The sequence below is a fragment of the Pteronotus mesoamericanus genome, unplaced genomic scaffold (assembly GCF_021234165.1).
Source record: "Pteronotus mesoamericanus isolate MK-2021 breed Mesoamerican mustached bat unplaced genomic scaffold, CSHL_Meso_final contig_2, whole genome shotgun sequence".
NCBI classification, from domain to species: Eukaryota; Metazoa; Chordata; class Mammalia; order Chiroptera; family Mormoopidae; genus Pteronotus; species Pteronotus mesoamericanus.
This window is the reverse complement of record NW_026555084.1, coordinates 2,988,213-3,015,332: the sequence shown is the minus strand read 5'-3', so window position 1 is coordinate 3,015,332 and position 27,120 is coordinate 2,988,213. Positions and strand designations below refer to the sequence as shown.

General features: G+C 38.8%; 1 protein-coding gene across 1 annotated transcript; it reads left to right on the top strand.

Annotated features, from left to right (window-relative positions):
* The first annotated feature begins 846 nt into the window (after positions 1–846).
* RARS1 (arginyl-tRNA synthetase 1) lies at positions 847–24,225 on the top strand. The gene is made up of 15 exons (XM_054568071.1): positions 847–925; positions 2,173–2,307; positions 5,395–5,583; positions 6,524–6,632; positions 7,169–7,269; positions 7,873–7,994; positions 9,124–9,244; positions 10,789–10,918; positions 11,937–12,041; positions 12,625–12,803; positions 13,344–13,453; positions 15,887–15,992; positions 22,504–22,676; positions 22,808–23,055; positions 23,927–24,225. Exons 1-15 carry the CDS (start codon positions 881–883, stop codon positions 24,034–24,036), a joined length of 1,983 nt encoding a protein of 660 aa, XP_054424046.1. The 5' UTR covers positions 847–880; the 3' UTR covers positions 24,037–24,225.
* Positions 24,226–27,120: the final 2,895 nt, after the last annotated feature.

Sequence of the window (27,120 nt, the reverse complement as noted above, 5' to 3'; positions counted from 1 at the left end):
CCTTTCGGTTCACAGGCTGGCACTCACTGAGCCACACCAGCCAATACAAATGAAAATACCTGAGAGCACTTACATAAGAAACAATATACCAGAAAATAGCCCATTACCACTATCTAAAGTTGTGGCAATAGTTTTCAGATGTCAACTTTAGAAATCTACAGTGGAGTAGGAATTTTTCAAATTCACGGGGCACAGAACCAAAAAATTTGGAGACTGCTGCTTTAAGGTACTGGGGCTATAGGGAAACGTAAGCAAGAAATACAGTTAAGGCCCCTGTCCTTGGAATTTACATTCTACCTTAGCTGTTTAAAATTTTAACTCAAATGCCACGCGCTCAGAGACGGCTTCCCTGATCGTCACTCCACATTATCTTCCTGGCAATTAAAACTGAGATTGATATTTACTTCTTTGTCTAGTGTATATCTTCACTCTGGAATGTAACCTCCATGAGAGCGGGAGACCTGGTCTGACTTGTTTCCAGCGCCTGCAATAGTGTCTGGCATATTGAAGGGCACAATAAATGCTTGTTGAATAACAGAAACAGAGTTTGTAAGTTCTGTGCGCATTTCACAGAGGGGTAAACTGAAGCGTTTGAGAGACAGAAGCAGTAGGTAAGAGCCTCTGTCCAAGTCAGTCCAAGCTCAGAGCAGCTCGGGTCCAATTCCCCTCTCTCCTCTCCTAAAAGGGGGACCTAAGCGCTCCTCCAGGCCGCCTTCCCCGCGGGTTCTCCACGCAGTACATCCTGGATCCCGCCAGAGGGCAGCAGAGACGGCCGCACTCACTCAGCCTCAAGACCTCGGAAGGCGAGGGCTTCCGCTTCCGGGCAGTGCTGGCCGTTTCCGCTTCCGGCCACTTGTTGCTTGAAAGCGCTGACAGGAGGATGGACCCTCTGGTGGCTCAGTGGTCCTCGCGGCTGCTGCAGCAGGTGGGTCCGCATGAGGCCAGTGGAAGTGCTTGGAGGGGAGAAATCAGGCCCCGGCTCCCGCCCGAGCACCGTCCAGGCGGCGGCCGCTTGTCAGGGGCCGCCCTGTCCGCCTCGGCCGCGAGCAGCGGGGTCCGCAGTCCCGGGCCTGCGCTGCCTTGGAGGCGAACGCCTATCCAGGGTGAAGCGGGAAAGAGCCCGCCGTTTCAGGGCCCGTATAACAGTGAGGTTCAGCGCAGCGGCGGATCCCGCCCTCGCGCGGCTGGAGCCTGAGGAGTTCATTGCAGCCACTCCCTCAAGTGCTCTTCCTTCCCCGCGCACACGTGGCCTCTTGCGGCGGGGCGCGGGCCCCGCAAAGAGCCAAGGGGATAGGAGCCGGAGCCCTGCGCCCTGGTTTGCAGCTCAGCCTCCGTTCGCTCCATGAAACCAAGGAGGAGGAATTTTAGAAAGCCCGCGGAGGGGATTCATTATCAAACAGGAGTTTGCTGTCTGCCTGCACACTCGGAGCTTGTGCAAGTGAAAGTGGGAGGGCTGAGGGGAAGGGAAGTGCTTTAAAGTACTACACCAGCAGCCACAGAGTTCAGTTTGATCGAGTAAATCGGCAAGTCCTTTACTGCCTTAAGCATACGGCCTTTGCCAGTTTCTGGGTAGAAGTACCTCTTCACCGGGGTGTGGTAAGAATTACAGTTTCTGAAGTGTTTAGGTCAGCGCCTGAAACATAATGCCTACTTATGTATGGCACCTGTTTTTTGTTTTTTTCTGTGGTTGTAGTTAGGTGCTGGTAAACATTCTGAAGTTACAAGTGAGGCCCGTCTCCCTGAGTAATGCTGTTAGGTTGGGCGTTTTACGTCCATCTGAATTGGTAGGTCTTTAATTGTAGGCATTAGAGTAAAAAGCCTGGTCTAGAACCGAAGACACTGGACACAAAGAGGGGAAAATTGGGAAAATCATTTTGTCGCAGAAAAGGGCAAAAGGCAAACACTTGAGCCAAAGAAAGAAACTAGGGGTATGAGGCTTATCCCTTCGTGTGCTTAACACCCCTGCTCCCCTCTCCCAGCACCCTTGATGCTCTCACGTCATCAGGGGCGATGTGCTAACGTCGCCAAAGGCCTTGAGGAGGGAAGGCTCTTCATCCCTGTCCCCTGCGCGGCGCCCTGGCGGAGGGGGGCGGGGGAAGTTTGTGGCGCAGTTCATTACATCACGGAAGTCGGTGTCCCACTGGACCGAACGCGGTGCCTTTTCTTTCATAGGAAAAAGAGATTAAGTCTCTGACTCTGGAAATTGATCAGTTGAAAACCGGTGGCTGTTCAGTCGCTTCTCCACATTTGGAGCAGTTGCGAGAAGAGAGTTTAAAATTAAAGTATCGACTGAATATCCTTCGAAGGGTGAGTCCTGTGGTTGTACAGTTTCACTCTACAGTTTGAATTATTGTATCTTTTGAAAACGCCTTGTTACCTCAGACAGTTTGCTCTGAGGAATTTGGAGGAAGGAGCAAAGAAACCCTGTTCTTCCTGCCTTAGACAAGTTAGGATTAAGATGTTGGTGCAAGTAATGGAAAAGTTGGTGCTGACCTGTCCTCCCTCTTGGGATGTTTCATCATTTTAAATGTTTGGCCAGCTTAAAGTTAGCTTCAGGCAGTGTTGAGACATTTCTTCCAACAGTCTGCCTGTGACTTTTATAAAAATATATATATATATTTTTGAATTTTAAATAAGTGCCTCAATCGAAGGGAAGGGAAGTGTTTCAAAATACACCCACAGTCCTCCTCTGCCCTAAGTTGGTTACTTCACAATTTCATTTTTATATTTTATAGTGTCATAGCCATTGAAGGTTCTTTTTCCAGTTAATATTTCAGAACAGTTTTTTTCCAGGTAGCTTGCGCTGCATTTGTTATTTAATGACCTCATAATCTAATAGTGTTGATCTGTTTTGTCAAAAAAACTGAGGTGGCTTCAGTTGGGGTTTAATTTCCCGGCCTGCCTTCAGGTCTGCCAATGGCACAGCCTGGGGGTGACCCCCCCACCCCCACCTTGCTCTCCTGTGTGCCGATGGCCGTCCGCTGGCTGCACTGGCGTGGGTCCCATCGGTTCCTCCTAGACCCTGGCTGCCCCGCTCCCGCGGAGTCTTTTTTATCGCCTCTGTGTGATCTGTCCTGCTTCAGAGATTGGTCTTTGGGTCTTCTAAATTCGCGAAATTCCCTTTCCATGGAATCTCCCTCCACATGTCGTATCCTACTGATGACCTCATTCATTTGCACTTATTTCTACTCATTTGTCTATTATATTTATTTCAGTTCAAAAGTATTGTTAAATGCCTAGTATGCGCTAGTGACTATGTAAAAGAGACAAGAGGAAGTACGGTGTATTCTGATACATGTGCCCACAGCACGAGTTAGCGCTAATGTTTTAATGGAGAAGAGTGTAGCATGGAGGGCACGCTGGTGGTTCCACAAGCACTTTGGCCCCCTGAATAGCGCTGCCTGAGCGGAACACAAGGTACACCAACAGCAGAAAACAGCGGGCCACAGAAGGCAAACGGGGCCGCGTGGGGCGCCCATTCCCCCACCTCGTGGTCCTGGCTCACTCTGGCCAGGTGCCCTGGCTTCGGGACGCTTCGGTTTGTCTCGGGCATTTTACCCTTGTTTTCAGTAACTCAGCAGCTTCAACTGTTCCAGTCTTCCATTGAACTGTCCATATCTTTTTAAAGATAAAGTCTCATATTTATTTAATACTTATTAGGAATTACAGGTACCTTTCTAACAGGAATGATTTTAAGATTGCTGTGGTGATAGTGCTCTTTTACAAAGTCACATAGGTTTTGAATAATCTGCTTCTGATGCTGGCTTTCTCATAAGCTCTGTTATTTTTATGATATAATTTTTGGCATTATGTGAGGTGTTTCAGAAAGCTTATGTTGAGATGTAGTAAAGATACTTGTATCATATGTAATATTTCTTAATCTCATGGAGCTTACCATTTTGGGAGAGGAAATACTTGCACATGTAGAACAGCCTGGGAAAAAAAGTATTAAATTTTAATCAAATACTGAATTGCATGGTACAGAAATCAAGTACAATGGATTCATATATGTGTGTTCACAAATATGTACACACCAAAAAAATATGTACATGTATACTGGTACCCCTATCCTTTAGAAATACAAAGTTTGAGATGTATTTATAGCAGGTTTTGGGTTTTAGGATCATATCTAAGTAACTTTAGTGTTTGCTATTGGAAATCTTTAGATTGTGCTAGCAAATTTTTTTTTTTTTTAGTGTTACCACAAAGGGGATCAATGATTGATTTACTAAAAACTTAAATCATTGTTTTAGTGAGTTTAAGGATATAATTTTTTCACGTGGTTGAGGGGGTGATGAGGTCAAGTGTAGAACTTGAATTCTTCACTCTGGTAGTACTGAGTTTGAATCCTGACTTCGCCGCTTATCCTTTGTTAATTTTGGCAAGTTACTTAATCTCTAGCCCACACAGAAATGGCAATACTGGTAACTCAATTCTGTTGTATAGATAAAGTAAGGTAATGCATATAGACTCAGTTCCTAACACAGTGCTACTCATTAATAATAGCTTTTATTCTTGTTGCTATTAATACTGCCATCATTGACATTTTGATTAACATAAAATTGTGATTAGTGTGTGAGCAACATTTTGTTTGTAGTCCATTAAATGTATATATGTTCAGTCACCATTTCTTGACCTGCTGCATGGCAGGTACAATGCTAGGTGGCCAGGGATAGAGCCACGAATAAGCACTTTTCCTCGATCCAGAAGTCCGGTGGGAGAGACACACGATTTTGAGATGGTATGATAAGTGTAGTCATAGAGGTGGCTAATTGTACACCGTCTTAAAATGTATTCCACTTCACAGAAAACAGTAAGAAAAAACAACTTATTTTTCTAATACGCATTTCATGCCTGGAAGAGGTCAACATTTTCATGAAGAAAACATGTGAACACATTTTTTTACTTTTTTTAATTTCATTTTTCAATTACAGTTTACATTCCATGTGATTTTGTATTAGTTTCAGGTATACAGCATAGTAGTTAGATAATCTCATACTTTACAAAGTTTTTTTTACTTGTTTTTGTACATAGGGTTTTCACTTCCAGCATTTGAAATATATATATCAAATTTTACACTATTTTTTCTAGAATTTTAGAGAAGCTAAAAAGATGACTTAGTCAGCCGTTGATACTTCCTACTTCCAATTTGTATTCTGATAAAATAACTATAGAAAGAGAACTTGGGGCTTTTCTCATGTATGTCTTACATGCTGTGGGGTAGGCTTGTCCTGTTACACTTCTTAGCCTATCCCAGGTATGAGAGCATTGAACTGTAAGTGTATATTACCTTTTGGCTCTTCTCAAGACATTTGAAGGTCTTTCAAGATATTTGGGAAATTTTCATATGACAATTTAATATTTTATTGACATATTTTTACTCTTTTCTTACAGAGTCTTCAAGCAGAAAGGAACAAACCAACTAAAAATATGATTAATATCAACAGCCGCCTGCAAGAGATCTTTGGTTGTGCCATTAAGGCTGCGTATCCTGATTTGGAAAACCCTCCACTAATAGTGACACCCAGTCAACAGCCCAAGTTTGGGGACTATCAGTGTAATAGTGCTATGGGTATCTCTCAGGTGATTGCACTGTTTTGAAGCACTCTTGGTGATTTGATTTTCTTAAGCATTGTCATCATATTTATCATTTACATAAATAGTAATAAATTATTGCATCCTCAATGAAAAGATTTTCCACAATTCTGAAGAATTCGAGAAAGAGAATGTATGTGTTTGATTTTTAAAAAGCACAGATTTGAATACTCAGTTAAAATTTATGTGTATTATCAATATTTGAGGGCAGTAGTCGATATTGGTACATTTTTCTTTTTGTACTTCCCCCCTGGTGTATCCAGGATTGTGGTGTGTTATTGGCGAGATTTGCAAAATGAAGGATTAAAAGTTAGCCGTTTACCCACCAGAATTTTCATCAAATAGTTGGTGCAATGGTGGTGTCTTTGAGGTGGGCTGATGTATTTCATTTTCAGTCAGAATTCCCTGTTTTTAATAGCTCCATTCTCTAATGTGTTTGTGGTTAATTGCCCTGCTTTGGGACTTTTTGCTTTCTTTTTTGGTTGTTGAATAGAAAGGGTTAATCTAAGAGTCCAGATTTTTTCCCCCAGATAATATTTGTGTATCTTCATTGCGTTTAAGTTTATAAGGGTGCTTGTTATTACCCACGTCTGCATATTGCACACTCTCATGGTTTGAAAATTAGAAATGTAAATACTTTGGAAACAAGCTTAAGAACTAAAGACTTTATTATGTCTTCATTAAAAAGTTATAGGTATGTGTGGCAATTCATTTTTAAATGGAGATCACGTGATTTGGGGACTTTGTGTTCCTCCTGAGATGGTTGACGCTTGATGCTTTAATCTGTCGTGTTACAGGGTCATTGGACATCTCCGCCCCTGCGTTTTGTTTGGGCTGTGTCAGGTGCATCTGATGCTTTGTTGGTGTGCATTTCTTAGTAACCTGCTGAAACCTGTTGTGTAATGAATTGTTTTATGTTGTATTATAGATGCTCAAAACCAAGGAACAGAGAGTTAATCCAAGAGAAATTGCCGAAAACATTACCAAACACCTCCCAGACAATGAATGTATTGAAAAAGTTGAAATTGCTGGTCCTGGTATGACAATGTTACCCTTCTTAAGTAGTTGTATTGATGCTGAATCCTTTTTGAAATAAAAATGAAAACCATTGTTAAATATTAATGTAGGGTTAAGACTTGTATACTGAACAAGAAGGTGAAACACCTTTGATTGAGAATTAGGAAGCTGAGATTTTAGTCTAGATTTAGCTGCCCAATCTTAGGTGAGTTACTGTACCTCATTGAGATTGGGTTTTTCAGCAGCAACATGGTAGATAATGGCAGATAAACCTGTGGCTGTTTTCTGATAAGAGATGAACAGATTTTTTGCTGAGAGTGAAGAGGCCCTAAATCAAGCAGACTTTCAGGAGAGTGGTGAGGGGTGAAGTCAGTGCTGGAATGGAGCTGACAGGAGGGCCAGGCCAAGGCCCTGAGTGGTATTGGAATCCAGAAGAGTTTCGCCTGACCCAGACTAGTACCTGGAGCCAGTGTAAGAGAAACTGAGAGTCTTTGGGAGAGAGCAATCTTTAAAGAAAAGAGGCTATCTGATTTTTTCCCCCTCTGCTGTTCATTAGGTTTTATTAATGTCCACTTAAGAAAGGACTTTGTGTCAAAACAGTTGACCAATCTCCTGGTGAATGGTGTTCGACTTCCTGCCCTTGGAGAGAACAAAAAGGTATATGTACAATTTTTACCTGCTGTGCTAATACTTAAAACTATATGAAAAGTGCTATAACTGGGAATGGTTTTCACATCTCATATTGAGATTAAATCATTAGTATTTGAGATTATGAATATAACTGCAGCATAGCCTTTTTCCTGGATCTTGCTTATAATTGTGATTTTTCTCTTCAATTTATTTCAGAAGGCATTTGAGGTAGCCAGCTGATGTTTTTGAGGTGTTGCTGAAATAGAGCGTAGATAATTTGTATAAACAAATTTGATTCGTTTTCAATTGATGATGGAGAGGTCAATTCATCAGAAGACTTAATGCAGTTGAATTGCAAGCCAAGCTACTATTTAAGTCTGAGTTCGTTATTACATATGCTATTAATGAATAAGTTAGCAGAATAAAAGGTTTCTGCCCTTTTTAAAAATCTCTTTATTGAATATATTTGACATATAAATTACATTGTGTAAATTTAAGGTATACAATGTGTTATTTTGATTTATTTATATATTTTAATATGATTGCCTCTGTAACTGTATTTATCATATTACATAAATATAATACAATATTGTAGTCTATAAACATCTCTCTTTTTATTTTCTGTCCTAGGTTATAGTGGACTTTTCCTCTCCCAACATAGCTAAAGAGATGCATGTAGGCCATCTCAGGTCAACTATCATAGGAGAGAGCATGTGCCGCCTCTTTGAATTTGCAGGATATGATGTGCTAAGGTATATACTCTTGCCTTTGGAGAGTTCTGAAGAAAATGATAAATGTCACTTGAGAAAGAATCTTTGACTAAATCAGTGGCTCATGACTGTGGTTTTGCTTCTAATCATCCAGTATGCTTTTTAAATAAATTAATGTCCTGGGCCTCTCCTCTGAACTAACCACTTTTCAAGTTCTCTGGGGGTGGAACAAAGGAAAAGATAACCTCCCCCATTTGTTCCACAAATATTTCTGGAGTGCCTTCTGCACATCAGGTGTTTATATTCTAGTATGGGGAGAGGTTGGCAAGCGACAGATTATGCTGGGCCTTGCAGGACATGGTAGAAGTTGGGATTTTATCTCTTTGTGTAATGGGAAGCTACCACAGAGTCTCAGTTAGTAGAGCCAGGATCTCCAGGTTCAGCTGCAGACTACCACAGTAAAGTAAGAGCCAGAATAAAAGTGAGTCATACCTATTTTTGCTGGTGAAGGGTCTTGCCTTCAATTTGTAAAAAATGCAACTTCTGTGAAGCCCAATTAAGCAGGGCACAATAAAATGAGATGTGTCTATAATCTAATTAAAGATGACTCCAGCTTCTGTAACCAAGCCAGGCAAAGAAGGGAGAACTATAGTAATAAGTTAGAAGGCTATTGCAATAATCCAGTTACGAGGTGATCGGGGGGTTTGAGGTTAATCAAAAGCAGTGAGGGATGCGAAGTGGTTGAATTGACATATATTTTGTAGAATTTTGTCCATTGATAGCTGAGAACCACAGTATAAATTATACTAAGATAATTGGTTGGAAAGGTAAATTTTCATAAAATTGTGGTCATGACCAACATTGGCTTAGCTGTCATTGTCCCAGGTAATTACACAATAAAAAGATCTCAGTCCATTGATAGAAACTTCCTTCATTCAGCAAATCCTGGAGGCCTGGTTTGTGCAGCCTGTGTTACTGAATATACATTGATAAGCATAGCAGACATTGTATTTGACTCTCATGGAGCTTGCAAACCAGCTGAAGAAACAGATGAATAAACAATGTAATATACCAGCATCTAAATGTTAGTGGTTTCTAATGGAATATAATTCCTCTAAATTAATCATGTTTATCATTTTAAAATTATTTTATGTTCTCTGATTGGTATTAGATTAAACCATGTAGGAGATTGGGGGACCCAGTTTGGCATGCTCATCGCTCACCTGCAAGATAAGTTTCCAGATTATTTAACAGTTTCACCTCCTATTGGGGATCTTCAGGCCTTTTATAAGGTTTGATACCAGTTATTGTTATATTGTTTGTGTGTTTATCATTCATTATAATTATTCATTTTCCTTAGAGAGTTCAGAATGGTATTTGAAGCTACTGTGGATCTAATTAAAAGTTGGAGAACTCTCCACGCCATTAACGCATTATCTTTGCTTTTGTATTGGTGTGTTCTAAAAATTAAATTCTACCACATTACCTATTGTTAAGTGAATTTAGGAGTTTGTTAATCAAAATACATTTTACTATTTAAATTGTTTTTTTCCACCCCCTCCTAGTATTTAAAAAATTTTTTAAGCATTATTTTTTAAAGATTTTATTTACTCATTTCTAGACAGAGAAGGGAGGGAGAAAGAGAGGGAGAGAAACAGATGTTATTGGTTGCCTCTCGCATGCCCCCAACTGGGGACCTGGCCAACAACCCAGGCATTTGTGGCCTGATCAGAAATGGAACCGCGGACCTTTCAGTTTGCCGGATGATGCCTGCCCACTGAGCCACACCAGTCAGGGCTATCACAAACTCTTTAATGTTTCTTTGTGATATGGCTGCATGGATTTTGTTGGATTGATGTACCAAAGTTTACATTACTCAGTGGTTGATTTTGTCCTCATTTTGGGGCCTCTTACCTGTTTAATGAACAACATTGAACATGTAGTTTTTTTTCTCTTTTTATAATGATTTCCTAATGATAGACAACTTCCCAAGAATAGGATTACTACATTAAAAAATAAACATTTGTGGGGTGGATTTTTTTTTTTTTTCGGTCTTTTGGTAAATGTTTTCTAATGAAAAAATTAAAAACAACCAAAATATTTACTGATATGAAAGAGGTAAAAATAACTAATGTTCTAAGGTTATAATTACCTTTTGGAATTCTGTGCTCTGATAATGAGGCAAATCTATTAATGCAAGATGTTCATAATACATTGCTAAATTTCAAAACCACAGTAAAAGAAAAGTCATATGTTTCTAGTTTTTGTTGAAATACATAGGTGTGTATTTGCAAAGAAAAGTCTAGAATTATGCACCAAAATGTTATCACTGTTTAGTTTGGGGTAGGATATATATATATACTTTTTTACAGTAAGCATGTGTTGCTTTCAAAATAGAAATAAAACAGTGAAAACAATTTTATTTTTAATTACAAAAAGAATTATTCATCCAGTATCACATCTAGAATAAGAAATAGAGCCCAGAAAAATCAGCCCTACCTGTTATCTGTTCTTTGTTATTCTACTGGAACCCACAAAAGCGTTGATGTGAGTAGGGCTTTTGTGAATTAGAAAAGTGGAGGTAGCAACATGGTGAGAATTTTGTATTTCCAAGAAAAATGATTTCAAAAGAATTAATAGCGTTCTTTGGCACATTCATTTGTAACAATATTCTTGACTGTTGAGATAGAGCACTCGTAGTGTTCTAAGTTTTGACTTCACCGCTTTTGACTTTTTGATGGGTTTTGTTTGTTTTTTTGCTAAATGAACAAATTCTTAATCTAAAATATGGGGTTGGCTCTTTTCATAAACCTTAGTTTTCTCTTCTTAAACATAGGAATCCAAGAAGAGATTTGATACTGAGGAGGAATTTAAAAAACGAGCGTACCAGTGTGTAGTTCTGCTCCAGAGTAAAGATCCAGATATCATAAAAGCTTGGAAGCTTATCTGTGATGTCTCCCGCCAAGGTGAGATTCTGGACTTTGTTCATTCATTCAGCAAGTACTATTGCATGTAATTTCTTTGAGTTATTATTTAGAATTGGCCTTAAATGACATGTTATGTTTTCAAGGACTGGCAAATAGATTTTTTTCTTAAATATTTTCTGAAATTGAAACAGCTATTAAGAAAGTGTATTATAAGTGGCAGGTGCAAAATTTAATTTTCTCAGAAGTCAGTAAAAATTAATTAGGAAAGAAAGGAAAGGAAAAAGAATGATCCTATTTTCACTAGCAATTAAAACTATAAAACACTTAGGAATAAATTTATTTTGTGATGTGTAGGACCAAAATGAAGAGAATACACAGCAGATATAACAGTGTTTGGATAGCGTCATGCAGAGTCCCCTCCTTGTTCCAATTCATTTTTCATTTAAGACAATTTCAGGTTTCCAGACTTGACAAGGTAATTGTAAAGGTCACTTTGAAGAATAAAAGGTCAAGGATAGCCAGTTGATCTTTGACAAAGAAGACTAATGATGGCTATTTTACAGCACTAGGTAGTAAAGTATTCTATAATGTTACCTTAGGTCATATTTTGTCACTGATGCACAGCTAGACAGGTAAATGGTACACATCAGGAAAAACTGTTAAAAAATTTAGTAAACATTTGATCTTCAAATTTGAAGGGCTTTGTTTCTTTTTGTTATTGTTGTTCTTACTTACATTTTTTTAAAAAATAAAAATTTTTAAACTTACACAAACACGTTTTCAGAAAAAAAAATATAAATGTAGACAGGAAAAAGAAAATAAAAATTACCTAGTTTCACCCACTGTTAATATTTTGATACATGTCTTACCATATTTTTTCCACATTTTCAAAATAGCAGTATGTAATATAATGTTATGTATCATACAGTTCTTAAATATGATTGTCTCCCTTCCAAATATTTGAATTAAATAATAAATTTATTTTAATGTAAGATGCGTGTTTCCTGTTTGTTTAAATTCTTTACCATTTTCTTCATTTGGTGACCTTTTTTCCTAGAGTTTAATAAAATCTACGCTGCATTGGACATCTCTTTAATAGAGAGGGGAGAGTCCTTCTATCAAGATAGAATGAATGATGTTGTAAAGGAATTTGAAGATAAAGGTAACCACTCTCTTTTTTTTTTTTAATTGTTGTTTGGAAATTTTTAAACAAAGGTAAAAGTGGATAGACTTAGTGCTCCTCAACTCCATGGATTTGTCACCCGTCTCAATTACTATGAATACCAGGCGACCTTGCTATGTGTGTGCATTTCTTTCATCATGTGTCATTTCATCCATAACTCTTTTGGTATATGTCTAAATGAACAGGCTCTTATTCCCACTCCAGAATCACGGTACCATTATCATCCATGAAAATTAAAAATAATTTCTTATATTATTAAGTAGCCCATCAGAGTTTAAATATCCCAGATAGAGTCAATCTTTTTTAATCATGAGAGTTTCTCTTTCAGAGTCTGAACATTACATATGTTTAATATGTATTTTAAGTTGTGTAAGGTATCTCTTCCCTCCCCTCCCTTTTTTCTTTTGTTGAAGAAACTGAGTTGTTTTACAGAATTTTCAATATGGTATTATTTAATATAATTCCTTTTTCTGTATTTTCTAAACAGACTTATTTAAATTCTGGTTTGTGTTCTCAAATTTAGGGGTTCTTTTAACATTATTAACAAAGGTTATTTTTCTAGGATTTGTGCAGTTGGATGATGGCAGAAAGATTGTATTTGTCCCAGGATGTTCCATACCGTTAACCATAGTAAAATCAGATGGAGGTTATACATATGATACATCTGACCTGGCTGCTATTAAACAAAGACTACATGAGGAAAAAGCAGATATGATTATCTATGTGGTGGACAATGGACAAGTGAGTTTGTAGATTTGTGTATGTTCTTACATTGTCTGATTGGATGTGAGATGGTATGGCGAGGTTTGTGGCATTTGACACTTGAAGACCATAAATTTTACCCCAAGACTGAAATTGAGAACAGTATGGTAACGTAGGAGAAAGAACAGGGTTTGTTGGAGTTGGTCAGACTTGGACCCTTTTCAGCGTCTTGGCCTGTCTCCATAAACTAGAAATAGTGTTAGTTCTCTGAACCTCAGTGACAATTCTTATCTAAAATGGTTGTGTGACAGGGAAATTTAATTGAAATTAGTACACATGAACCTGCCCTAAATTCAGTTGCTTAAAAAACCTTTGAACATAGAATGTATCAGTCCTGTTCTTACTGTTCCTCATATATAAGGAATAAAAAAGAGCTTTTATAATTATACTTGCCATACAAGTATTTGTGAGTGATTTGAATTTTACAGATCTTTATCCTTAAGCACAAGAAAGCGTTAAGTCATTTTTTTTACTATTAGAAAGTTTACCAAGTGATGTTCTGTGTCTGTTTCTTTGTAGTCTGTGCACTTCCAGACAGTATTTGCTGCTGCTCAAATGATTGGTTGGTATGACCCTAAAGTAACTCGGGTGTCTCATGCTGGATTTGGCGTGGTGCTGGGGGAGGACAAGTAAGTCTGGAAAACCTAAGGGTGGTAGTGACATACCTGACCCCTGCGTTTCTTTGGAAGAGGGTTCATGTCATTTGATACCATATTAGAATTTTAAAAGTCCACAATTATTTAGTCTGCTGATACTCTAATGGAGAATCCAGCTGAGCTGTTTTGCACTTACATCTTGTTGCTGCCAGAGAGTGTAACCTTTTAGGGAGATGTGCACCAAGTTGAATGAAAACTAAGCTTACAGACTTGACAGATTTAAAGAGAGTTTTCATTTCCACAGATCTAAATTGTAAAGTCTGTCGCAGTACCTTCTTAGATTTCAAACAATATATTCAACAGTATATTTCAGGCATTTTGTAAATGTCCATGTTTTAAGATTCACAGCTTCCATTTTTATGTTAATCTCAAAAACATGCAGTTTATTGGAACATACATGTTACTAGCCATACTTTCAGTTTTCCTATAATCGAGTTCTTTCCCCACATTTTGCTCAGCCTTTATGAAATAAAATATAAATACAAGCAAATATTTATACACAGTATTCATCAATTCCAAGGCAAAAATTTTTAGTATTTTACATCCAAAGGAGATTACTTAGCTATTTAATCATCGCGTCTTTAAAATCTTTGGCATTTTAGATTTGGTGACCCAGCCCAAATACTACTATTACACAAAGACAATGATGCTTATAAAAACCGTATGAAGTAGGTCAAGATGCCTGACTAGCCAATGTACAAAAGCCCTAATTAAACATAAAAGGCAGGTTAGGTGTGTCAAGGTATTATTGTAGACACAGGTTACATGAAGATCAAAGACCTTGTTGGCGTCGACAGCAAACGTTTTTTAATCATAATATATGAATCTTCCATGGAGCTCCACTCATTTTGCAGCAGAAGACCCTGGGTCCTTATGGTGTTCATGGTCCTAAGAAAGTGCTGAAAAGCTAACCACTGAGTTGAGTATTGCTTATAGTACCTTAGTTTCTTAACTGTTGATTTTTTTAAATGCCCACAGATTTTGCCACCTATATTTTGGTGAGATTTTTCTGTATTAAGACATTTTACAATAAATAATTGATCCTTGTATTTAATCACCTTGCTATCATTCCTTGGATGCCTGTTTATTGAGGACCTGCTGGGCCTGGCATCGGGTGGGTGCTCCACAATGCTCTTGAATGATTCTCCATGGAGCATGTTAAAATATACATGCCAGGCCCCACCAGGGGTAGTTACTGACTTAGGTCTAACATGGGTGTTAGGCTTCTTCCTTTTTTAAATTTTATTGTATTTTTTTCCCATTACCATTTAGTCCCCTTATACCCCACTTCTTTTTTTTCTTTTTTAAGGTTTTATTTATTTATTTTTAGAGAGAGGGGAAGAGAGGGAGAAAGAGAGGGAGAGAGACAAGCATAAATTGGTTGCCTCTTGTATGCACCCAACTAGGGACCAAGCCTGCAACCCAGACATGTGCCCTGACTGGAAATCAACTGGCAACCTTTCACCTTTCACTTTGCAGCTGACACCCAACCAACTGAGACACATGGGTCAGGACTAGGCTTATTTTTTGAAAGCTCTTTTGGTATTCAAATATGCATCCCATCGCTTGGTGGAGGAGTAAACACAAAAACCAGAAATTCCAGGCAGGCACAGGTGGGGAGTAATGAAAAAAAAGTGATTGCAAAATGGTGATGTTAAAGAAGGCTTCACTTAGCCCTTTGGCTAAGTTTTATGATGGGTATCTTTTCGTCAAATAGAAGATTTACAGGTTGTTGGACATTCAGTGAGGGAGTGGCATAAGGAAAGCCATGGAGTAGTTCGTATATTTCTGAAGTAATAGAAGAGTTTCGATTCTGTGATAAAGGACAAGAAGATCCTTTCTAAGGCACCTCTGAAAATATAACTAATAGGAAGTATCACAATTATTTTGGTAGGCTTTGTACGAGATAGAAAAGAATGCTTCATTTGTACCATTGTTGTGTTTGAAGGATTTTTAAGCTCTTCGGCTGATTATAATGTGCATTCAGGGTTGGTTACTATATAGAGAAATGGAAATAAGGTCCCAGTTGACTTGCCTACTTCCCAAACAATTCTAGAAGCAAAAGTGTATTTTATTAATAATATTTCTAAGAAGGTAAAACAACTAAGCCCAACTTTGTGTTCAGGAAAATGAACAAAATAACAAATGGCTTGTTTCTTTCCATTTAGGAAGTGTACTAACAGTGAATATGTACAGAATGTTATTAGGAGCCCAAAGCATAGAATGCTTTGAGTTGAGGGCCATAGAGGAAGGACGGTTGAAAGTAGGCCTGTTTCTTTCTTTTGGTATCGTCCCTGGTTGCGAACTGAAATGGGGCAGTGTGAAACCTTCATTTTTAAAGATTTCTGAGTCAGGTCTGTTTCAGAATATATTTAGTTAGGAATTTCATTAAATTATTTTTTTTAGGAAGAAGTTTAAAACACGTTCAGGTGAAACAGTGCGCCTCATAGATCTTTTGGAAGAAGGATTAAAACGATCCATGGACAAATTGAAGGAAAAAGAAAGAGACAAGGTAATTCCAGGCCTTATTTACATATTGTGTACCATGCATTTTGTTGAGAGTTTTTGTTTTATTGATAGAACTGGGAAGGATTATAAGAAGTCAGTCCACTTACCACAGGCTTATATTACTCAGATTTTATTGCATAGTAAGTTTGTTTTGTGAATTGCTAAGCATCCATTTTGAAAATACAGTTCTTGGCTGTTACAAAACATGGCTTTTTCTCCTTTGTTAATATAGCATAGTACCTCTGCTTCTTATTGGCAGTTTATCTGTCATTGCTTTGAACCAGTGATGGGAAAATATTGCACCGTGAAGCAGTTTGAGTTTCCAGCCTCCATTAGAGTCTCCATCTGCTGAGCTCCTTTCTCTGGGAGCATTTGTAGAGTAGTCATAGCAGCCAACACCTACCACCCAAGACCACTGATGAGCCATCAGAATAGGAAACACAGTGCGTAGGCTTATGCTTAACTTTATTAACATTTTCCAAGGAGTCCTGACCAGTGTGGCTCAGTTAGTTAGGTGTCCTTCCACAGAGCGAGAGGTCACCGGTTCAATTGCCAGTCAGGGCACATCACTGGGTTGCAGGTTTGGTCCCCAGCTGGGGCATGTGTGGGAGGCAACTGATCAATATTTCTCTCATATTGATGTTTCTCTCACACTGAAGTTTCTCTCCCTCTCTTTCTCCCTCCCTTCCTCTCTCAAAATAAATGTTTAAAAAAAAATGTCCAAGGAGCTCCCACCACTAATATGTGATTGTTCCAGTTGCCCCATATCTTCATCAGTACTTGATTTTATCTGTCTTTTATTTTAGCCTTTCTCATGAGTGTGTAATGGCATCTTACTATGGTTAAAATTTGTATTTCCCTTATGGATAACGGTGTTGATTACCTTTTCATATGCTTATTGGCTATTTAGATATCTTCTTTTATGAAGGATCTATCCAACTTTTTGTCCAGTGTTTGTTTTAAACTGGCAGTGTTTATTTTTATTTATCTACAAACTTATTCCTGTGTATTTTAGCCTTCCTGCAGTTTCTTACTTTCAACTACGATTATTTTCGTTCAGTCTGAAGATCTTTTAGTATTTTTTGTAGCGCAAGTCTACTGGTGACAAGTTTTGTTAGCATTTGCTTGAAAATACTTTTATATCATCTTCAGTTTGAATAATAAAAATTTTATTGTTTGGGTATAGAATTCCAGTTAGGCAACTGTTCTTTCAGCATTTTAAAGATGGTGTTCCATTGTCTTCTAGCTTACATAGTTTCTTTTGAAAATCATTTTTCTTATTGTTGCTCCTTTGAAGACAATATATCTTTTTCTCAGACTACTTTTATAGTTGTATTTTTTAGTCTTTGTTTTGGTGCTTTGACTAAGAGGTGTGTGGCAGAGGTTTGGGGTTGGTGGGGTAGGAGGGTTGTTTCTTTCTTTTCTATTTACCCTGCTTGGGAGTTGCTCAGCTTCCTGAATCTGTGGTTTGAGATCTTTTGTCAGCTTAGGAAAATTCTTAGTCCTACCTCTTCAAATACTGTGTTTTTGCCCCACTGCGTTCTTTCTAGAATTCCAAGTACATATATTATGTTAGAACTTTTGATTGTGTCCCATGTGTCTCTCACTCTGTTTTATTTATTTTTTCACTTTTTTCTCTCTCCTCTTCATTTTCTACTTCAGGTGTAGCTTGTTCTGTATTCTAAATGTCGTGATATTTTTAATCTTTTTATTCAGTTTTATCCCTCTTAAAATTTTTTGAATACCTTAATCTTTTAGCTTTTTATTTTGAAATAATTTTAGACATACAAAAAAATTGCAAAACAGTTCAAAGAATTCCCCTAATAGCTTCCCCAAATACTAATATCTTACATAGTCATAGTATTATTATCAAAATCAAGAAATTAATGGTGATTCATACTATTAAGTAATCTGTGGACTTTATTCAAGTTTTACTATTTGTTTTACAAGTGTCCTTTTTCTAGGCCAGAATCCACTCTAGGATCAAATGTTGGTCAGAAACACTCTTAATCTTTTTTAATCTGAGCTGTTCCTTGCTCTTTCTTTGACTTTCATGACCTTGACACTTTTGAATGATACCAGTGAGTTTTCTTGTAGAATATCCCTCACCTGGATTTGTCTGATGTTTCTTTATGATTTACTCCAAGTTACACAGTCTTGGCAAGAGTTCTCCCTTCGTTATGTCAGGAGACACATGATGTTGGTAAGTCTCATGAATGTTAATGTTAAATTTGAATGCCTTGTTAAGGTGATACTATCAGTTGTCTCCACTGTAAAAACAGTTACTACTTTTCCACTTAGTAATAAGTATTTTTAAAATAACTTTTCCTTTTAGATAATTCCATACTTTAAAGTTGCCTTTGTCTTTTTGTTTGTTTCTATTGTCTTATTTTCCCCACTCCATCTCCTTGGTTTTTAGTCCTTTCATCTGGCTCCTTTATCAAGCTTCATTATTTGTAACTAGATGTTGGGCATTGTTGTAATTGAACGTAGGTCCAGCTGCCCACAGCTTTGAAAGCTAATACTCAAGAGGCAGGTGCCGATGTAAAGGAAAGTGGTTTTATTCAGGTGCAAGCAACCTAGAAGATGAGGGACTCTCATCTCAGCCTGTCTCCACATCTCAGGCCTCATGGTTAGCTCATATATGGAAACTGTGGGAAGAGGGGGAAAAAGGAATTTCTGGCTCTGTGCAGTTTCTCAGCTCTGCTCTTGGGTGGGTTCTGTGTTATCTCCTCCATGTGTCATGAAGTTTCATCGCTCCATCTGCAGTTTCACTGCTGGTATCTGGGAACAGGATGTGCAGGTAGCATTTTTCCTGGTTCTGACAGGAGTTACTAACACTTGCCCATTTTCTTGTGGTCAGTGCCATTCCTTAGTTAAGTACAACCGTTGATGTCTATAAAATACTTATAAGGAAGGACTTCCAGCCAAGATGGAGGAGTAGGTAGATACACTTTTCTTCCTTGCACAACCAAAAGAAGGACAACAACCAACTTAAAAACAGAAAATAGCCAGAACTGCCAGAAAATTGAATTGTATGGAAGTCTAACAACCAAAGAGTTAAAGAAGAAACATTCATCCAGACTGGTAGGAGGGGTGGAGAGGACACACAGCAAGGCAGTGGCTGGTGGACCGGGCAGTCCCACATTTGTACGGATACACTGGGAGGGACAGTGGCGGAGCAAGACAGACCATGCAACCCAGGGTTCCAGCACCAGGGTAGAAACCTTCAAAATCTCGGGCTATAAAACCCCATGGGGATTGTGGCAGAGGGAGAAACTGCCAGTCCCATAGGAGAGTCCTGTGGAGAGGCTTACGGGGTCCTAGAACATACACAAGCCCACCCACCTGGTAATCAGCACCAGAAGTGTGCGACTTGTTTGTGGGTAATGTGGGAGGTGGCTGAAAGCAGAGCGAGAACCGAGCAAGCGGTGTTGTTCCCTCCCAGACCCCTCCCCTACATAAAGCACCACAATGCAGCAAAATGGGTTGCCCAGCCCTGGCAAATACCTGAAGTTCCACCTCTTACAATGTAAGAGGTACGGCGAGACAAAGAAATACGGCCCAAATGAAAGAACAGATCAAAACTTCAGAAAAAGAACTAAGTGACACGGAAATAGCCAGCCTATCAGATGCAGAATTCAAAACACTGGTAATGAGGATGCTCACAGAAATGATTGAGAACGGCCACAAATCAAGGAAGAAGTAAAGGCTATACAAAGTGAAATAAAGAAAAATATACAATTCCCAGTCAGGGCACATGCCTGGGTTGCAGGCTAGGTCCCCAGTAGGAGGTGCACAAGAGGCAACCACACAGTGATATTTCTCTCCCTTCCCCTCTCTCTAAAAATAAATAAATAACATCTTTTTAGAAAAAGAAAAATATACAGGGAACCAACAGTGAAGGGAAGGAAATTGGGACTCTAATCAATGATTTGGAACAGAAGGAAGAAATAAACATTCAACCAGAACAGAATAAAGAAACAATTCAAAAAAATGAGGAGAGGCTTAGGAACCTCTGGGACAACTTTAAATGTTCTGACATCCTAGTCACAGGGGTCAGAAGGAGAAGAGGAAGAGCAAGAAATTGAAAACTTATTCAAAAAAATAATAAAGGAAAACTTCCCCAATCAAATGAAGGAAATAGACATGCAAGTCCAGGAAACTCAAGAGTGTTCCAAAGAAGTTGGGCCCAAGGAGGAACACACCAAGACACGTCATAATTAAATTACTCAAGATTAAAGATAAGAACCTTAAAAGTAGTGAGAGAAAAGGAGACAGTTACCTACAAAGGAGTTCCCATAAGACTATCAGTTGATTTCTCAAAAGAAACCCTACAAGAAGAAGCCAAAAAGAAGTATTCAAAGTCATGAAAATAAAGGATCTACATCCAAGATTACTCTAGCCAGCATAGCTATCATTTAGAATGGAAGGGCAGATAAAGTGCTTCCCAGATAAGGTAAAGCTAAAGGAGTTCATCATCATCACTAAGCCTGAACAGTATGAAATGTTAAAGGGACTTATCTAAGGAAAAGAAGATGAAAACTATGAACAGTAAAATGATAAACTCACAGCTATCAACAACTGAACAGTAAAACAAAAAACAAAAAAAAAAACTAGGCAAACAACTAGAACAAGAACAGAATCACAGAAAGAGAGATTACATGGAGGGTTATCAGTGGGGAAGCAGGGGAGAGAATGGGAGAAAAGGTGCAGGGAATAAGAAGCATTATTTGTAGGTACAAAATTGGCAGGGGGAGGATAACTATAGTATAGGAAATGGAGAAGCCAAAGAACTTTTATGTACGACCCATGGACGTGAGCTAAGGAGGAGGGATGCTGAGGGAGGGAGAGTGCAGGGCAGGGCAGGGTAAAGGGGAGAAAAGACGGGACAACTATAATAACATAGTCAATAAAATATACTTTAAAAAAATAAAAAATAAGGAGGCCCTGGCCAGGTAGCTCAGTTGGTTAGTGTTGTTCTGATAGTCCAAGGTTGTGGGTTCAATCCCCAGTCAGGGCACATACAGAAATCAACCAGTGAATGCATACATAAGCTGAATAACAAATTGATGTTTCTCTTTTTCTCTCAAATCAATAAATAAAAAGTAAAATACTTATAAGTAAACTTTTAATACACGAATCTTCTGTGAGTTTGTTAGTACAACCTATTCTATAATTTTTACCTGATTAATTTATCATATTTACTTCAATCACTGTTACATTGTGAATGAAAAAGTTTTTAAATCCTGGATTATATCTTCTTCCAAAGATTAGTTAAATTTTCTTCTCTCTGTAGAGCCAGCACACTAGCTGATTATCTTAACCCTGTCCATCTTGGTTTGGCTATGTTAGGGCTGAACTATTTCAACTTAACCTTACTCAAAGGATGAGTTTTTAATCTCGAAATATGTCCCTCATGGTTTCACGAGGATATTTACTTATACAGCTGCTGAAATCTCGTTAGCTCTTCAGCCACACACTTGCTCTTTCCAGCTAGATTTTCTGGGAATCATGCATGCCTTTTTAGCGCCAGCCATTAGACAGTTTGAAAGATCTGTGTTCAGAGTTCTCCACTCCTGTTTGGTACCCTCTTGGTGGTTTTCTCCTCACTGCTTTAGTGAGGAGAAAAAGACCACCTTCTTTCTGCCTGGTTTTGTCCTCCCCTTGACCAGCACATAGGGATTAGGAAAATGCCCTAGGGAAAATGCCAAATGAAGGTGGGACTGGCTTATTTCCCTTCTCCCAAAGATAATTAACCCACCAAAACTTCACTTGTGTTGATGCTCTCTGGTGACTTCAAATTGTTGCTTCACATAATTTTTCCAGCTTTTATTTATTTATCTATTTGGGTTAAGTTTTTATTTATTTACTTATTTATTTTAGAGAGAGGGGAACAGAGGGAGAAAGAGAGGGAGAAAAACATTGATGTGCAAGAGAAACATCAATCGGTTGCCTCTTGAACGCCTCCAGCTGGAGGCCTGGACCACAACCCAGGCATGTACCTTGACTGGGAAATCAAACTGGCGACCTTTGGGTTTGCAGGGCATACTCTCTGAGCCATACCAGTCAGGGCAATTTTCCCAGCTTTTACATAGTTGCTTTTGGTGTAAGGGTTAGTGTTCTAAAAGGTACCAAATCATGTCCGGATCAGAAATCCTTAATTACTTACTGTGGCCTAATAATACCTCAGAATGTATGACCAGATATTGGCAAAACAATGCATGAGTTTTTCCTCATACTCTTGACACCCTGTTTTGATTTCCATTAATTACTTGACCTTAGTTTTTAGATTTTATTTTACAAGTCAAGTTTCTCATAGAAACATCCTTTGTTGTGCATAGCTGATGAGTAATATATTCATTGTTTTCTTTGTAGTTAAGCCCATGTTGTTCTACAGTTTGCTGCTAAAGGAACATCAATAGATGCTCCCTACCCCTGTGTTCTATCAGTGAGACACCAGGACAAAGGCAGTGGTCAGTAAGCTATGAGGTTTGTTTTTGTTTTTCTAAAAGGTCTTAACTGCAGAGGAATTGAAGGCTGCTCAGACATCTGTTGCTTATGGCTGTATCAAATACGCTGATCTTTCCCATAACCGGTTGAATGACTACATCTTCTCCTTTGACAAAATGCTGGATGACAGAGGAAACACGGCCGCTTACTTGTTGTATGCCTTCACTAGAATCAGGTGATTGTGGGTGCAACATTGTCTTATTTCTAATCAGATGAGGAGAATTTTTAATTTATACCAGTCACTTCTTATTACATGCTTTTGAGTGCCTAACAAAGAGGAATGGTGGTTATTGCTTGATTTTCCAGGTCAATTGCACGTCTGGCAAATATTGATGAAGGGATGCTCCAGAAAGCTGCTCGAGAGACCAAGATCATTTTGGACCATGAGAAGGAATGGAAACTAGGCCGGTGCATTTTACGGTTCCCTGAGATTCTGCAGAAGATTTTAGATGACTTGTTTCTCCACACGCTCTGTGATTATATCTATGAGCTGGCAACTACTTTCACTGAATTCTACGATAGCTGCTATTGTGTAGAGAAAGATCGACAGACTGGTGAGTGGGTACATGGCAGGTGGGACACCAGCAAGGCATTTATTTGAAATGAGTATGAGTGGCTTTGACCTTGTTTCATTTATGGAACTGCCCCCTCCCCCTTTCCCAAACAATTCCACAGTGATCCATATCATATATAACAGACAAAATTGAACTAGCTCTAATAAAAGCATCAGTGGAATTCTTCCCACTGCCAGACAGTCTAGCCTTCTCACCCTCATGCACACGGCCTAAAATCATAAGGCTCCAAAGAGAACAACTGGACGAGCGCTCATTAGGAATGAGACATTTCCAGCAAAGGCAGTGTGACTGAGGGCTCCAGGACAAGTCTTTGGGGTTCTTGGTAATGGAAAACTGCCCCTAGCAGGGAGGGGCAGGGGATTTTTATTTTTATTTTTTTTAAACCTTGGGCTTTCTGCTCTGTCATGTTAAAAGTTAATGAAGTAGACTGAATTAATGTGTCACAGGGCAAGTAGGTATTTCCGAGGGTCATTTCTGTAAACTGAAACTTTATTAGGAAAAAAAATCTTAGCATTATCATGGTATTAAAGTTTACATTTACATAAGAAGATGAGGCCTGGGAAAGAACACTAAATTTTAAAAGGAAAGATGATATTTACAATTGTGATCATTTCAAACCTTGTACCTCTTGTCCTCATTATCAGATAAAAATAGACTCTTGAATTTTACCTTTATTTCTTGGATTGTCTCTATAGTTTAAGGTAAAGATGATTCTAGTTAAAGCCCCAAAACATCTGTGGGTTGGGATTTTCACTTTTCAGTAAAACCCAGAAGTAATGTCAATTCTTTAATAATGATTTTCAAAGAGAAAACCCAAATTATTACTATCTTCTTTCTTCTGTCTTCTCAGGAAAAGTGTTGAAGGTGAACATGTGCCGTATGCTGCTGTGTGAAGCAGTGGCTGCTGTCATGGCCAAGGGGTTTGATATCCTGGGCATAAAACCTGTCCAAAGAATGTAATCCTTCTGAGGTTTGAACACTGTTTCTACCAAAGTGGCCGTTAGCATTGTTTGCTTTTTTACAATCATGTGGATATAAAAACAAGTAAAATGAAATTTGGCAACTACCTACTTAACATGTGGTTCTTTCTCTCTGAAAACTAGGCCTCTGAAAAGAAAAAAAAATACTTTTACAAATATGCTTATTTCTGAGCATTAAATCAGAATGACTTAGTGGAAGACATGGAATAACAGGGTCTGTGTACCACAGTGAGAGTATTTATTGGAATAGCAGGGATATTTTTTAATTTTAATTAGGTAAGGAATCCCATTTACTGAGCCCTCCTATAGGCCACATGGACTTCTCATACCTTTATTGTCCAATTTATTTCTTATTCCATTGTTCTGTGTAGATACTTATCCCAGCTTAACAAGTGACAAAAGTAAGGTTCCACAGAAATAAGGAGCTTGCCCTAGATTGCTCAGGAACAACAGATTCCTATCGAACTCCCAAATTTAAGCTCTTTCCATTTAACAAATGATGGCACTGGTAATGTAATAGGCCTGGGTTCAGGGGAAGGCACAAGAAAATTTAGCAGACTGGAAATTTCCCTGAAGTTCCAGATTAACTCAATATCCCATTGGTCATATGCCAATTCTAGTTGCAAAGGAAGCTGGAAAAACTTGACTATCTAAGCAAAGAAGAACAAGATGGCCATGATTTGCTTAGATCAGTCAAGATTCATTCCCTGAGCTTGGTGTATTATTTTACTTCAGGAACCTGGAGTTCTGCTAGCAAGACAGAAGGTGAAGATTTTTGATGACAGTGCAGGGGATCAGCAGGAGGGAGGCTACTAGTGATGGTTGGGGTGGGAGTTAATGTTATCTGCCAACACAATGCTGAAATGAGAGTTCGTGTAGAGAAGCTAGCACAATACCTTGAGAAACAAGTCCTTAATAAACATGAGCGGTATTTTTCCATTCTGTTTCTGAGGATCTCCAAGCTGAAAACAACCTTAGAGATAACCTTAATGAGTTATAACAGTAGGTACCAGTTACAAACAAACTGGTATGTAAAAGTTTGACGTGTCCACATCTGATCACAGCTCCCTTCAACAAACACAAGAGGCTAGGCAGTTTCTTCCCAGACTGCTAACTGCAAAGAGACAGTCTGCCTATACTGTTGAGTCCATGGGTCAGAAGATCCAGGAAATTTTAGGGGTAAACAACATCATTCCATAAGGAATAGAAGGAAATAATAAAACTCCATGGGAATGTTAACTAAAGGTTATGGTTAGTTCATAGACGGACAAATTGGTCTCTCAGCTTCCTAGTATGATACTACCTGATTCCATCTTTAAAATATCTTACTAGAAATGATGGAAATACAAATATCCTTAGGTAACAGAGGTAATATCAAAAATTTTCCCTTAGGAAATAGTAAACCTGTTTTTCTTTTTTTTAAGATGTTATTTATTTTTAGAGGAGGGAAGGGAGGGAGAAAGGGAGAGAAACATCAATGTGTGGTTGCATCTTGTGCGCCCCCTACTGGGGACCTGGCCTGCAACCGAGGCACGAGCCCTACACTGAGAATTGAACTGGTGACCCTTTGGTTTGAAGGCTGGCACTCAATCCACTGAGCCACACCAGCTGGGGTAGATTAGGGCTGTTTTTAATGTGCTAATCTTTGGGAAAATAAAAGGCTGTCAGAAAACAAAGCTGAAATTCTCAGTGGGGGAAAAGGATTGGGGGAGAGTGAGTGGTAGCAGATCACCCTGAGTGGATGAGGGAAGGCTTGAGGCAGCCCTGTTTCAGAGTATTGGGCTGAGAGTCCTGGGACATGGACCTCGCTCAGCCAACAGCTCCCGGTGTGACCTTTGGCCCTCAGTCTCCTTGGAAAGGTGAGGAATAGGGGAGGGGCAGACTGGAACATTTCCAATATTCCTGCCCTACAACCCTGACATCTCATAATTCTGACATGCACTTTAGTAATGGGCTGGCTGCCAGATTCTAATCATTTTTTATGATTGAGTTACATTTTTATTCCTTTATTGTTGGGAAATACATACATACCTATTCTAAAATGCATTGTTTCAATTCTGAGAAATTGTGGAGACTTGCTTTACAGCCCAGGAGTTTTTCGGTTTTTACAAATGCTTCATGTACACTTGAACATATGTGATGTCTGCAGTTTTTTTAATACACTATCCTATATAGTTCTTTAAATCTTTTACATCCAAACTGCAGCAAAAGGTGGAATAAGGAACGTCAAAAGTCTGCCCCTCCATAGAAGCATAGAAGGAATAAAAAACTGGCAAAATCTGTCATCATCTAATTTTTCAGAACTTTGGAAGCTAAAAGCTTGTAGTAACCAGGGAAACATAAGAAGAATGAGTTGAATCTTGGTAAGAACAGAGAGCTTTGTGGCATTTTAACTTACCTGTCTCCTTCTCCCCAGCTCTGCAGTTGCTTGAAGACAGCAGCCACACTTCCCTGTGAGTACGCCAGTTCGACAGTGAGTGCAGTGGAACTAATTTGCAGAGAATTGTGTTTGTTTCTTTTGAACTGTCTGGCAGCTCCTGGGAGTACCAGCTCAAAGGGTTATTTTAGTTTTTTCTGTCTGTCAGCCTTTGTTTTACCTAATTCATAATTCTTCCAATACAGAGATGGCTACCTAGAGGCCATTTATCTGAAACATTTACAAGCAAATGAATAACATTCGGTGCAAACAGTAGGCTAGCCACAGAGCTTGGTAAGAAAGGTTGGGGAATGAGATGCTTTGGGGGAATACAGACTTTTGAAAAGTTCTGACATGTTCCTGGGTGTCTAGAAGGCCATGCCCATGTCCAGGGCTGTGTGTATGCTCAGGACAGATCTGAAAAGGCCTAAGCCTTCTAGCTGATCCTGAGACTCTGTGCAAGCAGGAACTAAATACTAAGGCACAGCTGTGAACTTCTGGCTGAGTGGTGGAGGTTACGCCAGCATGCACAAGGCACATCTACAAGACTGAGAGAGTTTGGCTTTTAAGGAAATACCTGTCTAATTACTGGGTAACCACCAAACTAATACAACAGACTTCAGTGGCTACAAATAATGTGACAAAATT